The following is a 13,232-nucleotide window of genomic DNA, read 5'->3' on the forward strand; positions in this document are numbered from 1 at the left end:
AGAAGAAGAGGAAGAAGAAGAAGAAGAGGAAAGCAGCGGCTAATGCGGGAGATGGTGCGTTATCAGAACAGACACAGCTTGTCTGCCAGGGCTGAGTTATTCCTGGAGACCCCAGAAAGCCCCCGCTTTCGCTTTGTGCCCTGCGGGAGGGGATTTGTGGGCTGGGCGGCGTGAGGAGTGTGGGCTGTGGGTCTGGTGTGCGTGCTAAAGCCCTGGAGGGCTTCAGTATTACCTGTTTTCTTATTCCAGCACTAATATTTGAACTTTAATATGTACTATACTGGTAGCAACCAATTTAATTGTTCCGTAGGATTCTGGTTTGTAACATGAAGTCTGGATGTTTGGCTTGTTTATTATGCAAATACACAGACTGTCTTTCAAAGTAGAGCTTTGACAGAGGAGTGCTTTCTGTACTTGAATGTCCACAGAGTACACCTTCTTAGCAATGCATCCAGCCTTTGGCCACATCTGACTGGGAAACTACCCCAAAAAATGCATCCCGCAAATATTGCTAGATTTTTATATATATTTTTACATATATACATACAGATACACATAGAATCACAGTGGTTGGAAAAGATCTTTAAGATGATCATGAAGTCCAACCATTAACCCAACACTGCCAATTCTACCTCTAACCCATGTCCCTCAGCACCTCATCTACCTGTCTGTTAAATCTCACCAGGGAAGGTGACTCCAACCACCTCCCTGGGCAGCCTGTTCCAATGCTTGACTGCCCTTTGGGTGGAGAATTTTTTCCTCAGATCCAATCTAAACCTCCCCTGGGGCAACCGGAGGCCATTTCCTCCTGCCCTGTCACTTGTTCCTTGGTTGAACAGACCCACCCCCACTTATATATATTTGAAGCTTGTATCTTTTTTGTATTTGATCTTTGTCGTGGTTATGTTCATGCTCAGAGGATTCAGGTACTTAAAATGGAACAGAGACATGAACGTTCTGCCTGTCCTGAGCACAGGCTGTGTTGGAAACTCAGTGTCTGCTTTACAGATAGGAAAGACTTTTGTAACTTGTTTAAGGATAATTTTATTGATGAACATGTCCTTTGTACCTCTAACTGACTTGTCTTTTGTAAAATAACTCTCTAGATACAGAAACTAAAAAAGCAAAAACTGAGGAAGATGAATCTGTGGAGGTAGAGCATGAAGATGAGCAGGATCCTGGAGAGAAAGAAGTGGAAGAGGAGGAGGAGGATGAAGTGCCCAGTTTACCACTAGGTCTAACAGGTATCTTGCATCCCCTTTGTCATAGGTGTGCAAAAAGCCAAGTTCTAACGCTGTCTGCCGGAGAAAGTTGCAGTTTTCAAATTAGCTTTACAAGTCAGGTGTTTGAATACAGCAGACCTGACACTGGCAGCTGTAGAGCTGTTACTCACTGTTCTTTGAAATTTGCATGATATACACACTTTTGTTAGTCTTAAAATTGCCACTGAAAAATCTGTTTTAAAATATATATGCACACATATTAACTGTAGAGGAAAAAGTCAATTAAGAGCAAGATGGAGGAGGACAACCAATAAATTTGGCAGGTGAAGTGGTGCATTCATGTTCATTATTAGCAGCTCTGTGTAGTATTCCTAGGAATACAGTAATACAGAGTATTTTGTCAATGTCTTTGGATTTTATGGTAGAAAGGAACAAGAAAAAGTCCTTTGTTTTGATTTTTTTTTTTTCCCACCTAGGTCAGTTTTAACTGGGTAATCTCAGAGGACAGATAGGACTGAAGAAATAAGTTTGAATATTTTTTACTTTTCCCCCTCGCTTCAGGTGCGTTTGAAGACAATTCTTTTAATTCCCTTGCTGGCACTGTCAGTGAGAATACACTGAAAGGAATAAGTGACATGGGTTTTACGCACATGACTGAAATTCAGCATAAAAGTATTAAGCCGCTGCTGGAAGGCAGGTAAGAAATACATCTTTTTAATCACTGTATTGACCCCAAATGTTGTGTAAATTTTGCTAGCAAGCTAAATACATGAAATGTGGCTTTCTGCAGCTAAACTGTTTTTTGTTTTTTTTTTTAAATATGTTTACAGACATTAATACACTATGTTAATTTATATCTGTGTTGTATGTGAAGAAATACATGGAAACTGCTTTGCACATGGCTTTGAAAGCAGGGAAGTCCGTTTTCACTGGCCTTGGTGTCAGTGTGTCTCAAAGACCTCATCTGACACTGTCACTAGAGACATGATGACCAATTGCTGTGGACCACATCTGCCACTGAGCTCTTAATACCAACTCTGCTGGTTTCCATCAATCCATGTTATGTTTTCACATTGTCAATGTTGTTCAACATAGGATTGTTCTTTTCTCTGTACAGTCAACTAAATACTTCTTTTTCTAACTTTGCTGCATACAGGGATATTTTAGCAGCTGCAAAAACGGGCAGTGGCAAAACACTTGCGTTTCTTATTCCTGCAGTAGAGCTCATCTACAAGTTAAAATTCATGCCTAGAAATGGTAAGGCTCTTCATTTCACAGTTGTGTGGCGCAGCCGTTTAGGGATGTGGCTAGGAGGGAGATTGGATGAGTTGTTGTAACTTATTCTTGTCCGATTTATGTGGTTTTTAGGAACGGGTGTTATTATTCTTTCTCCGACTCGAGAGCTTGCTATGCAGACCTACGGAGTTCTTAAAGAACTTATGAATCATCATGTTCACACTTATGGTCTGATAATGGGGGGCAGTAACCGATCAGCAGAAGCACAGAAACTTGGAAACGGAATCAACATCATTGTAGCAACACCAGGAAGACTGCTGGATCATATGCAGGTAGATAAAATATTGATGTTTAATCTGCATCATTAAAACAAGAAAACTCCTGTCCCTGTCTGACTCTGAATTTGGTAATCTTCTAGAACACCCCAGGTTTCATGTACAAGAACTTGCAGTGTTTGGTAATTGATGAGGCGGATCGTATCTTGGAGGTTGGATTTGAAGAAGAAATGAAACAGATCATAAAACTTCTACCAAGTAAGAAAAAAAATCTGTCTCTCCTGGATATCACATGACTAACATTATGTCTTCTTTATGACTCAATTATTATAAGAGAAGTCATTAATTTTTATAGTTCTGTAAATGCACTTGTGGGTGATTGTCTTACTCGGTCCTTTTTTCCTGGTAGATAGTATATATTACTTTATTTAATGTCATTTATCTGAAGGACACAGTTTTCATGCGCACTTTAGGGACAGCATTCTGTTCATAGAAGATACTTTCAGGCTGACATCTGTGTTCTGTCATTCATCTTCCCCAGCCCGTTTATTTCCTACAATTCATTGCTTCCTAATAAGGCTTAAATAGAAGGAAAAAGGTCTTCTATTTTCTGTATGAATTTTCTTCATATCTTCAAGAACAGTCGGTATATTAAGGAAGTTTATTTGAGTATTTACCTTAAAATTTTATTTTCCAAATTTTTCATTTGGTTATTCCTTGTAATTGATGTATAAAACACATTCTCATGGTCAACAATCAAAATGCAGAGAAAACCTCATGGAAATAGTAAATAAAAAAATCAGTGATAAATATTTTGGGGTTCCACATCTTAAATATTAAAATTCAGGTCTGCATGTTTAAAATGCAGATGTGTAAATCTAATAAATAACATCCTGTGAAGAATGTTAATGAACAGTGCTAAAAATAGAAAGAGAAGGAAGAGTGGGAAAATGACATGTTCTTTGTGAAGTGGAAAAATGATACTTTGCATGAGTTTAATTTGGTTTTGTCCCATTAGGAGGGAAATTCTATTTTAAAACAGACACTTCAAAATAGAAAAAAAAAATGGTGGCACCAGTTGTTCAGCAAGAACAATTGCTACTGTTCTTGCAGTTGTGAAATTAAACAGGCTAAGTCTGCATTTTACATGTACTTGTGTAACAAGAAAATGTTACAGGATCAGAATATATATTTGAGCTGAGAGGTGACAGGCAGGAGATTTCCTACACCTGCTCCAAGACTGTAGGTTTGAATTAGAATTTAATTGCAAAAAGTAGAATACTCGCTCAGGGAATTTTGCAGCTAGAGACTTTATGGTCTTGAGAAATTGAATTCTCCTTTAAAAACTGAGGCTGTCTTTCAAAATAAATATTTTTTCAGAGCGCAGACAGACGATGCTTTTTTCTGCTACACAAACCAGAAAGGTTGAAGATCTGGCAAAGATCTCTCTGAAGAAAGAGCCGCTGTATGTTGGGGTTGATGATAACAAGGAGACAGCAACAGTTGATGGTCTTGAACAGGTAAAACACAATTATTATCAAAAGGGGTATGATCTGTGAACATCCCAAGTCCTGTGTGTTTTTAACTGGGTTGTACAAACACTGTTTTAAAGGGTGTTTACTATCCTAATGGGCAAGAGCTATCAGTTGCCTAAGAGGCTTTATGCAGTCTGCTCGCTATAGTAAGTTACATGCATCCAGTCAATGTTTGCAGGACATGATATAAAACCTTATGAAACAGTAATATAGTTACTTACACTTGTATATTCCTGTCTGTATTACATACCTAAGCTCTGGTTGTCTTTCTAACTGTATTTTCCACATTACTGACTAGAGAGATATATACTTCAGATGTATTTCATTGTTGCTGCTTCAGATAATAGCTAAACTAAGTTGCACAGCAGTTTCTGTGTTTGTGCAGTTGGCATGATGAGTTTTGTTATAAAATTACCATTAGCTATGTATTACCTTGAGTAATACTGGTAGCAAGAATTATATAAAATAAAATTCTTAAAATAATAAATAATGTTAAGAACCCTATGCAGTTTATTCCTGCCTAATGTCTGTAATTCAAAGTTCTTGAAATGAATTTTTATTCTATAAACTAATTACTTTTCACTGAACTTATATTAGTTAGTATAAGTAATATACTAACTAGTATATATAGTAATTAAAATTACTTCTTCATATTTCAAGTTAGTACTGTAAGTTTCTTGCCCAGTTCATCATCTTTAGGAGCTTTTCATATACCAAGGTGAGGGACAGACAATAAATAGAATTATTTGTCCCAATCAATATAGCTGGAAAAATTAACTATTTTGCATATTTGTCTCACAACATAACACTTCCCTGATTTAACTGTATTGCTGAACCAAAAGTTTGTGCCATACTACTTTATTTAACAATAGTTAAAATTTTTCAGGGGTATGTAGTGTGTCCATCTGAAAAAAGATTCCTTTTACTCTTCACATTCCTCAAGAAGAACCGGAAGAAGAAACTAATGGTATTTTTTTCCTCCTGTATGTCAGTGAAGTACCATTATGAATTACTCAACTATATTGATCTGCCTGTTTTGGCCATTCATGTAAGTATTTTATTAATTGATTAATTAATCTGATAGTACCTGTAAGTTGTTACTGACCTTACATTTGCCTTGTTTATTTCAGTCCAGTTTCTAATAAACAGATACCCTGCTCACAAAACTGGTGATCATCTTGATTAGTCTGTAGAGGAAAGAGATAAAGTTGAAGTGTTGTTAACATAGTCTTTGCCTTGTTAATGTTGCTCTTTTCCAAACCAGGGTTGAACACTGATACTAATTTATTTTCTGTGTGGAGAAAGCTTTTTGTTTTTTTTTCCAGGGGTTGCCTTTCATAAGCACTAGAACACAATTTGTGGAGCAAATCTATTGTCAGAGGAATCCAAACATTCCAGTCCCTGGAGTGCTGGGTGCTTTTGCTAAGGCCAGGGTGGTGTTTGGTTTTACTATGCCAATTCTTACTATTTGGATGAGTGTTTTAAATTTTGATCAAGACCACAAAATGCATAATTTAGGAGGAAGAATTGACTGAAAGCTTTTGAAGTAGTTAAAACTGACCACAAATGTCCTTTCTCATTTTGTTCTTTTGGGAATTTTTTTGCTATACTTTGATAGAACTGTTACAAGTACTTATTCTTTTCTAAAAACCTGTAGTCTATCTAACATACTGCTAGCCTTGCAAATGTCCTTTTTCTGAACTTCAGGTATTTATGCATCCCTCGTGAAAAGAATGCTTATGTAACCAAATGTTTCATGCTTTGGAAGATAGGGTGTAACCTCTGAGAGATGCCATTTCACCTTGCCCTTTGCTATTGAATGTGGTAACGTTGTTCCTTCACTACGAAAAGGTCCTTCTTGGTCTCTAGAAGTCCATGATATGGAACAGTGCCCCACATTATTTTATATTTTTGGCAGTGATGTAATATTTGAAATGGGAAATGAGATTTAAACTGACAAACTGTCAGTTTTGTTTTGTTTTGGTTTTTTTTAGATGAAATCAGATAAAAAAGCAGGACAAATTTCATTTCAGCAACTGTGTTTGTTTCCTTTTAGGGCAAGCAGAAACAAACCAAACGTACTACAACATTTTTCCAGTTCTGTAATGCAGAATCTGGAATACTGTTGTGCACTGATGTAGCTGCCAGAGGACTGGATATTCCTGAAGTTGACTGGATTGTCCAATATGACCCTCCAGATGATCCAAAAGTAAGTTAAGGGTATAGAGAAACTTCACAGCAACAAATCATATCCTAGGTACAAGCAGAGTTGCAGAGAAGATCCGAATCTGTTGCTTTACACAGGTCAAGCTTCAGCCATTTTTCGTATCTAGCAGCTGATTTCTTCCACTTCCCTCCACCAGCTCTTAGGAAATGCTGCACCTAGCTGAGACCTTCATTACCTTTTCAGGAGTTGCTTTTTAAAACATTATTCTTTGTGCTGTTAAATTAATTTAAAATCTAATCAGCTAAACAACAAAACACTTCTCAGGAGGTGTATGAGTTTACATATGCATCCCTGAGTCTCCTAAACAGCTTTTCCAGTGGAAATTTGATTTTTACTTAAAAATCAGTATTCTTATTTGAATAAATACCCAGTGTAAATAAGGTAAACTCAAAAAACTCACAAGTTTTGACAATATACAGAGCAAATATACCAAAAGCAAAATTTAATTTTCAGTTACAGCAGACTAAGATATTTTTTCTTCAGTAAAAGGTAAAATACTTCTAGTCAGGGGTTCTTTCTCAGCCTAATTATATCTTCAGCACTTGGTTTCCCTCATCCATGTGTCAGTGCTAAGAAGAAGTCTTAAAAAATAGTGGATGATGCATTACACTAAATTAATGTTAAATTTGGAGGTTTTTTGTGGAGTTCTTTGATTATTATGTGTTTGAAAGACTGATTTGACTTGCTCTTTCTGATTCTTTCCAAAAGGAATATATTCATCGTGTTGGAAGAACTGCCAGAGGCATAAATGGTAGAGGACACGCTCTGCTCATTTTACGACCAGAAGAACTGGGCTTTCTTCGTTACCTAAAACAAGCCAGGGTAAACTTCTCTCTAGATTTTTTTTTTTTAACTGTGCAACAGGTTTTTAAAGGCAAAAACTGTAATGATTAATCAAACATTTTAATTTTTTAAGCAAAAAACATTCTGTTTCTTAGAAAATACTTAACATCTAACTTTAAGTCTAACATCAGCAGCGCAGAGGTAATACTGAGGTTATTTATAGTTGCTTTGAAACTGTGCAACTTGTGTTATTAAAAAAAAATAATTAATAATTTCCTGTGACCTCTCTGTGGAAGGACACTGGGAGCTTGACCATCGAGAGGAAATTAAAACCCAGATGTTGTTTCTGCAGTTTTAATTTTTTCTATTCAAAAAGTCAGTTGCATTTTGTTCAATTCCAAGAAGAGTGTATCTGCCTTCTACATGTCATCGTTGTAACGTGGTAGAACTGTGCATAGTTTCTTGGTTGCTCTCCGTATGGGCTTGTTTAGACTACAGAGTTTTGCCACTTGTAACTGAAGTGACACAGCTTCTAAAGCAAAAGCTGAAGAGGTAGAAGAGTTGTATTGAGCTTCTTTGGTACTCTAGCTTAAAGGAAATTATAATGCTGGCATATTGATATAAAGGCACTTTACAGATACAGCTGTGGTACTAAAAAAAAAGAATCTTCTGTTATCTAGTAGGTCTTTTTGTCTTCAGTCTTAAACACATTCACTCTTTACATAATATAAGTAATTTTGATACTTTTATTTCTTTTTTTCTTAAGGTACCACTAAGTGAATTTGAATTTTCTTGGTCAAAAATTTCAGACATCCAGTCTCAGGTATGAAATGACTTTATGCAACAGCTACTCTGGATATCTGTATGATAATTTACATGGAGAATGTTAGTCTATAACAACTGCAGTTTAAAAGTATTTATTGTTGTTTGGAAAAGTTTCTGTTGATCAGTACTGTGCAGTAAATCCTCTGGCCATATTGTCCCTTGATGACAGGAAAGCAATAAAATGTTTAGAAATCAAAGATTAATTTTAATATCTAGTACTGAAGTCTCATCAATTTGCTTGTAAGAATTGTTTTTTCACATTGCATCACAAAACCACAGTGATATAAACCTGCTTTCAACTCTTGAACAATGTTACTGTTTAGCATAGCAAACAGGATTTCAGTAGCTTTTAATGAATAGTTATGTATGTTCAGATTAATTATGAGTCATTTATGTCCTATAAGATGATTTACTCAGACTTCAGTGTGAAGAAAGAGATCGAGTACCAACACTTAGAAATGTTACTCTGTGCTCCAGGTGTATTTTTAACTAGCTGATGTTAATGAAGCCCAGCATCAGCTAAACTTGTTTTGTGCTACAAAAATAGCTGTGGAGCACAGAGTTTGATAGAATAGTGTAGGTAGTTCTGTAGATGTCAATTTCTGTTGTTACTTAGTTCTGTGAATCATTCTTTTGATAAAGAGCTCTGTAAAGCTTCTTTTCAGTAGCTTAAATTTGAAATAGCAAGTACAAGAAGCAGTGAAGACAGTCCTTAAGGAAAGAGGTTCCTAGTTAAGAATAATTAGGAAGTAATGATGTCTGTTGTAACTTAATTTTCCTATGCTGTATTTAAACATCAAATGAGACACTTGGATCTAAAGAGTATTGGAAACTAGCCCACAATAAAAAAAAAGTCTCAGTCCACACTAGTGCATCTGCATTTTTGTCTTAGAATTAATACTGCTTATTTGACAATGTATTTGCACCATAATAAATAAGACTACATTTACAATTACGTGGCATGGTACAGTTTAGATGTCTGACTTAAAAGTATTTCTGTCATTGTCCATTAATTCTGAATACACATAGTTTCGTGGTGTGGCTGCAGTTTTATACTCCTTGATTGACTTGTTTGGGACAGACAGCCTGATTTAATATTTCTGTAAATTTTCCTATTGCTGAGGCTTTGTACTGTAATTCAGTTTCAGGTTTTTTTGTCCCTGTGTTTATAAAAGCACTCTGTGTGTACATGAGCTTTTCTGTCACAGGGCAACTTTGCTGAAGTGAATAGTGAATATCACTGCAACTCAGACAGTAAATAATCTGCTTGAATATAATTTATACAGTTGTTACAAGTATAATTTGGTATGTCTTTTGGTTTTGTTTTGGTTTTTTTTCCCCCCCTCACCAGCTGGAGAAACTGATTGAGAAGAACTACTTCCTACACAAGTCAGCCCAGGAAGCATACAAAGCTTACATTAGAGCGTATGACTCCCATTCTCTGAAGCAGATCTATAATGTCAATAACTTGGATCTTCCCAAAGTCAGCCTTTCATTTGGTTTTAAAGTTCCTCCGTTTGTTGACCTCAGTATCCTTTTATACTGCAGTGTTTCAAAGCTGAATTTCTGCTTTATAAATGTTAAATGGAACTTAGTGAAGTTCCTATGCCACTTCAGATTCTGGTTTGGTTTGGTTTAGTTTTTGTTTTGTTTTTTTTTTTTTACTATTACTTATATAAATGCATCACGTTTCAACGGTGGTTTATCAAGGAAAATGTTAAATTGCAATTTTTGCAGTTTTAATATTTGCTTTCAAACATTGGTGTTTTAGTGCATGTACAAGCTTCAGTTGCTGCAGGGTAGCAGACACTGGAATATTGCACACGTTCTAGAGTAATGTTCTCCATGCAGAATTGTTTTCATTGGAAGGTATGTGCTTAAGCTTAATAATCATGGAATATTGAAATAGAGGGGCAAGAGCATGAAATAGAAGACTGTCTAGATTACTGTCAAACCTGCCAGTGGATGGAATTTGAAGCAGTAGTACTTTGGCCAACTTAGTTGGACAACTGGAGGAATAAAAGCATTATTTAGAACCACAGGCACAAAGTTCTGATTTTTTCCTGTATTTATGCAACTCAAATTTTTGTATAATGCTCTTATTTTTAACTTACTATAATACTTTTTACAATACCAATATTTCAAATTATTGCTTTTTATGTTCTTTAACCAATAAAATTCCAGATGTGAACAGCAACCATGGCAGAAGACTACAGAAAAGAGGTGGAGGTGGGGGATTTGGTTACCAGAAATCAAAGAACGTCCACAAAGCTAAAATCTTCAAAAACATCAGCAAGAAATCGGACAATCGTCAGTTTTCTCGTTAATCATACATTCATTAAAGTGGCTTATGGCATTGGAATAGACTGCCTTGACCAAAACCATCTGACAGTTACTTCCCATTTCAACTGCTTTGGTCACATTTTTAGGGCTCTTTATGGTTTTGTTTCTGGGAACATCTTTTATCGTTCAGTTCACAAAGACTGTTTGGAAGGGAGACTAAAGCTAGAAAGGGAGATTATTGCCATCTAATTTTGCCATGCTTGTTTTAAGGAAGAAGATAGTTGGATATAATTATCTTACGTCAATACAACAGAGTTTTTTTATTAAAGAAAGAAAAAATACTTTCAGGTTTTATAGAAGAATTTGCTTTTCATTTACCCTTTTTTCTATGCACGCATCTGAAAATTCTTGGAGTAGGCAGAATGCAAGGACACATTACAGTGAGATAAAAAAATTGCTCACATGAATCACTAATCACGTGTATTTAATGCTACAGAATTCAACTTTGTTCATCAAATATACGGAAAAACATAGGAAAACTTTAGAACAGAACGTACTTTTGAATAATTAAGACTGTATGAACTTGTGATTAATTTCAGTCATGATGTCTGTATAGCAGGTACAGTGTGCAAGATTAAAACAAAATCTGTTATACCACATCTGGGACGTGCTTCATACTGTTTCTTTTAATGTGATAAAATGGTAACATTCTAGTGAAATGTTTGGTTTTCCTTCATGTTCTCTTTAAGTCTGAATTTATCCCTCTGGTACTGTGTCTCTTATGAATATGCAAAGAAAATTAAGAAAAGCAGATTACATAAATTGAAGCACTCGGCCCAGATTTTTTTTTAAATGCTCCATAACCTTGATGCAGTGAAAATTTTTGCAGTTGCATCTTGTAAATTACAAAAGTTAATTGATTTTTAGTCTTAGTTTATGAGATCAGTGATGGGCAGAGTCAAAGGTACTATGAGAGGATTGCAGGGGTGGAGAGACTTGGCAAAGAGAAAAGTGAAATGGGGTATAAATATAATAGAAGGACATTTTGAGGGAGAAGTGCAAAGGACTGAAATGGAAGAGGCTGGAGTACAGATTGCAAACAATAAACATGGAGACTAAAAGATACTTAAGTTGGGCAGAAGTAAAGTAACTATTACATATATTATTTTCATATTTCTACCCTTGTAGTAGTAGGTTAACTATTCCTATGAGGCTGCAGTGGTGCTGGGCAATAGTATTTCAGAAATGCACGTCCATCAGTGCAGGGAAAGACTAAAATGTCACAGAATCCAGAAATCTGGGCCCTGTGTGATAACAGTAAAACAGCTCTTAATTTACATCTGAAACGTAACCCAGGACCAATTATGAATACAAAAGCATGTGCAGTTATTCCAGTATAAACTGTAATGTTATTCCTTAGGTCTTTTGAAGTAGCATGTCAGATTTAAAACTATTATATGTGCATTGAGGTACTGCAGAAAAATGCTGACTTTCTTTTCACCCTTAGAGAAAACGGGGTGGGGGGGAGGGTACTGTGGGGGTTTTTTTGGTTTTTTAAATAGTATGACCATTCTGTTGTTGGTACTTCCACCATTCAGAACTGAGTGTTGCCTTTTTTTCCTTTTTTTTTTTTTTTTTTGTGAAACAGCTGACTTAGCCCTAATGGTCTTTTCAAGACTTTTAATTGAAATTTGCCATATATTAAGAACTTCTGATACATCAAAATATTTTAGATTGGTTTTGTTACTAGGATTTGAATGTCTCATGCTTCCAGGATTGCAATGAAAAAGCAAAATCTGCTCTGAAGGGTCAGCAATACTAAGTACGTGATGCCTGGCTCATTGATTCTGGGTTTGCTTATGCATTTATAAATAACAGATTGCAAAATAGTTCTCATGTCTGTTTATTAGTAGCACATTTTAAGAATCTAAAAATCTACATCGTTGCACAGTTGGAGGGTTCTGTACATCTGCAAGCTGTGCAGCTACAGTATGGGAATTAGATTATAGTGAAAGTAACTCTGAGGGACTCATTAGATGAACTGCAAAATGAATTCCGTGAGAAGAGATGTAAGCAAAGCTGCAGTAAACCACTGTAAATACCAGCGTGTGGTTATGTGGGTACAAGCAGTGTGAATGAAGTAGCGTGGGGTATTTGTTTGGAACAGGCAAAAGCTGAGATGATGGGCATGGTCAGTGACCACCTGTCAGACCGTGTGCTGCAGAGCCAGAGCTCCTTGGGCTTAAAAGTGCATCAGAATTCCTGCCGCTTCTCTGTGTCGGCAAAAACCTGCTTCACAGAGAACTGCTTTTTTCTGTCCCTCATCATTCTGGGAACAGAAGGCTGACTGTTTCAGGGCAGCTCAGCAACCTCCATCTCCACCTGATTTTTCCTTTGGAAGAGATGAGGCACTGTCAATTTCTGAATTCTGATACAAGGACAACTGAAAAAATGGGGGTTTGGCACGAGTCTGCACAACTCTCTTGAATGTTTGGTTTGCATTTTCTTATATACCCTAATACGAAGAAATCTTTGAAATAATTTCATCTAGGATATTAAAAGACTGCGTGGTATTGCTCTGGAGTAGTACTAGCTTACCCTAAAAAAAACCCAAACCCACTGTTATTGGACATTATAGATATGTAATAGCTGCACAGTCTGTAGTAACTACACAGTCTGCTATTTCACACTGTAATTTCCTGATTAAGCAGGAGAAATTCCTGAGCTGAGACTAAGTGGGAATTAAAAGAGAAGGGCTTCAGCTTCCTGGCTTATGCAGGTGCAGTTACTTTTCTCTTTGTTTATGGAATCAGAAATGAAAAGTAGTTTCTGATGAAGTATCCGT

The 13,232-nt window shown here is 36.2% G+C and overlaps 1 protein-coding gene across 1 annotated transcript; it reads left to right on the plus strand.

Moving 5' to 3' along the window:
* Nucleotides 1-8: 8 nt before the first annotated feature.
* DDX18 (DEAD-box helicase 18) lies at nucleotides 9-10,431 on the plus strand (the record flags this gene model as incomplete). Its single annotated transcript, XM_010173808.2, has 13 exons — nucleotides 9-54; nucleotides 1,107-1,244; nucleotides 1,785-1,920; nucleotides 2,380-2,480; nucleotides 2,592-2,791; nucleotides 2,878-2,992; nucleotides 4,115-4,254; nucleotides 5,156-5,317; nucleotides 6,326-6,478; nucleotides 7,205-7,318; nucleotides 8,046-8,102; nucleotides 9,456-9,633; nucleotides 10,289-10,431. Coding segments are annotated over 13 exons (1,683 nt in total), but the record flags the coding sequence as incomplete, so codon positions are not given.
* Nucleotides 10,432-13,232: the final 2,801 nt, after the last annotated feature.

Source organism: Antrostomus carolinensis, unplaced genomic scaffold (assembly GCF_000700745.2).
Source record: "Antrostomus carolinensis isolate BGI_N321 unplaced genomic scaffold, ASM70074v2 scaffold51798, whole genome shotgun sequence".
Lineage (NCBI taxonomy): Eukaryota > Metazoa > Chordata > Aves > Caprimulgiformes > Caprimulgidae > Antrostomus > Antrostomus carolinensis.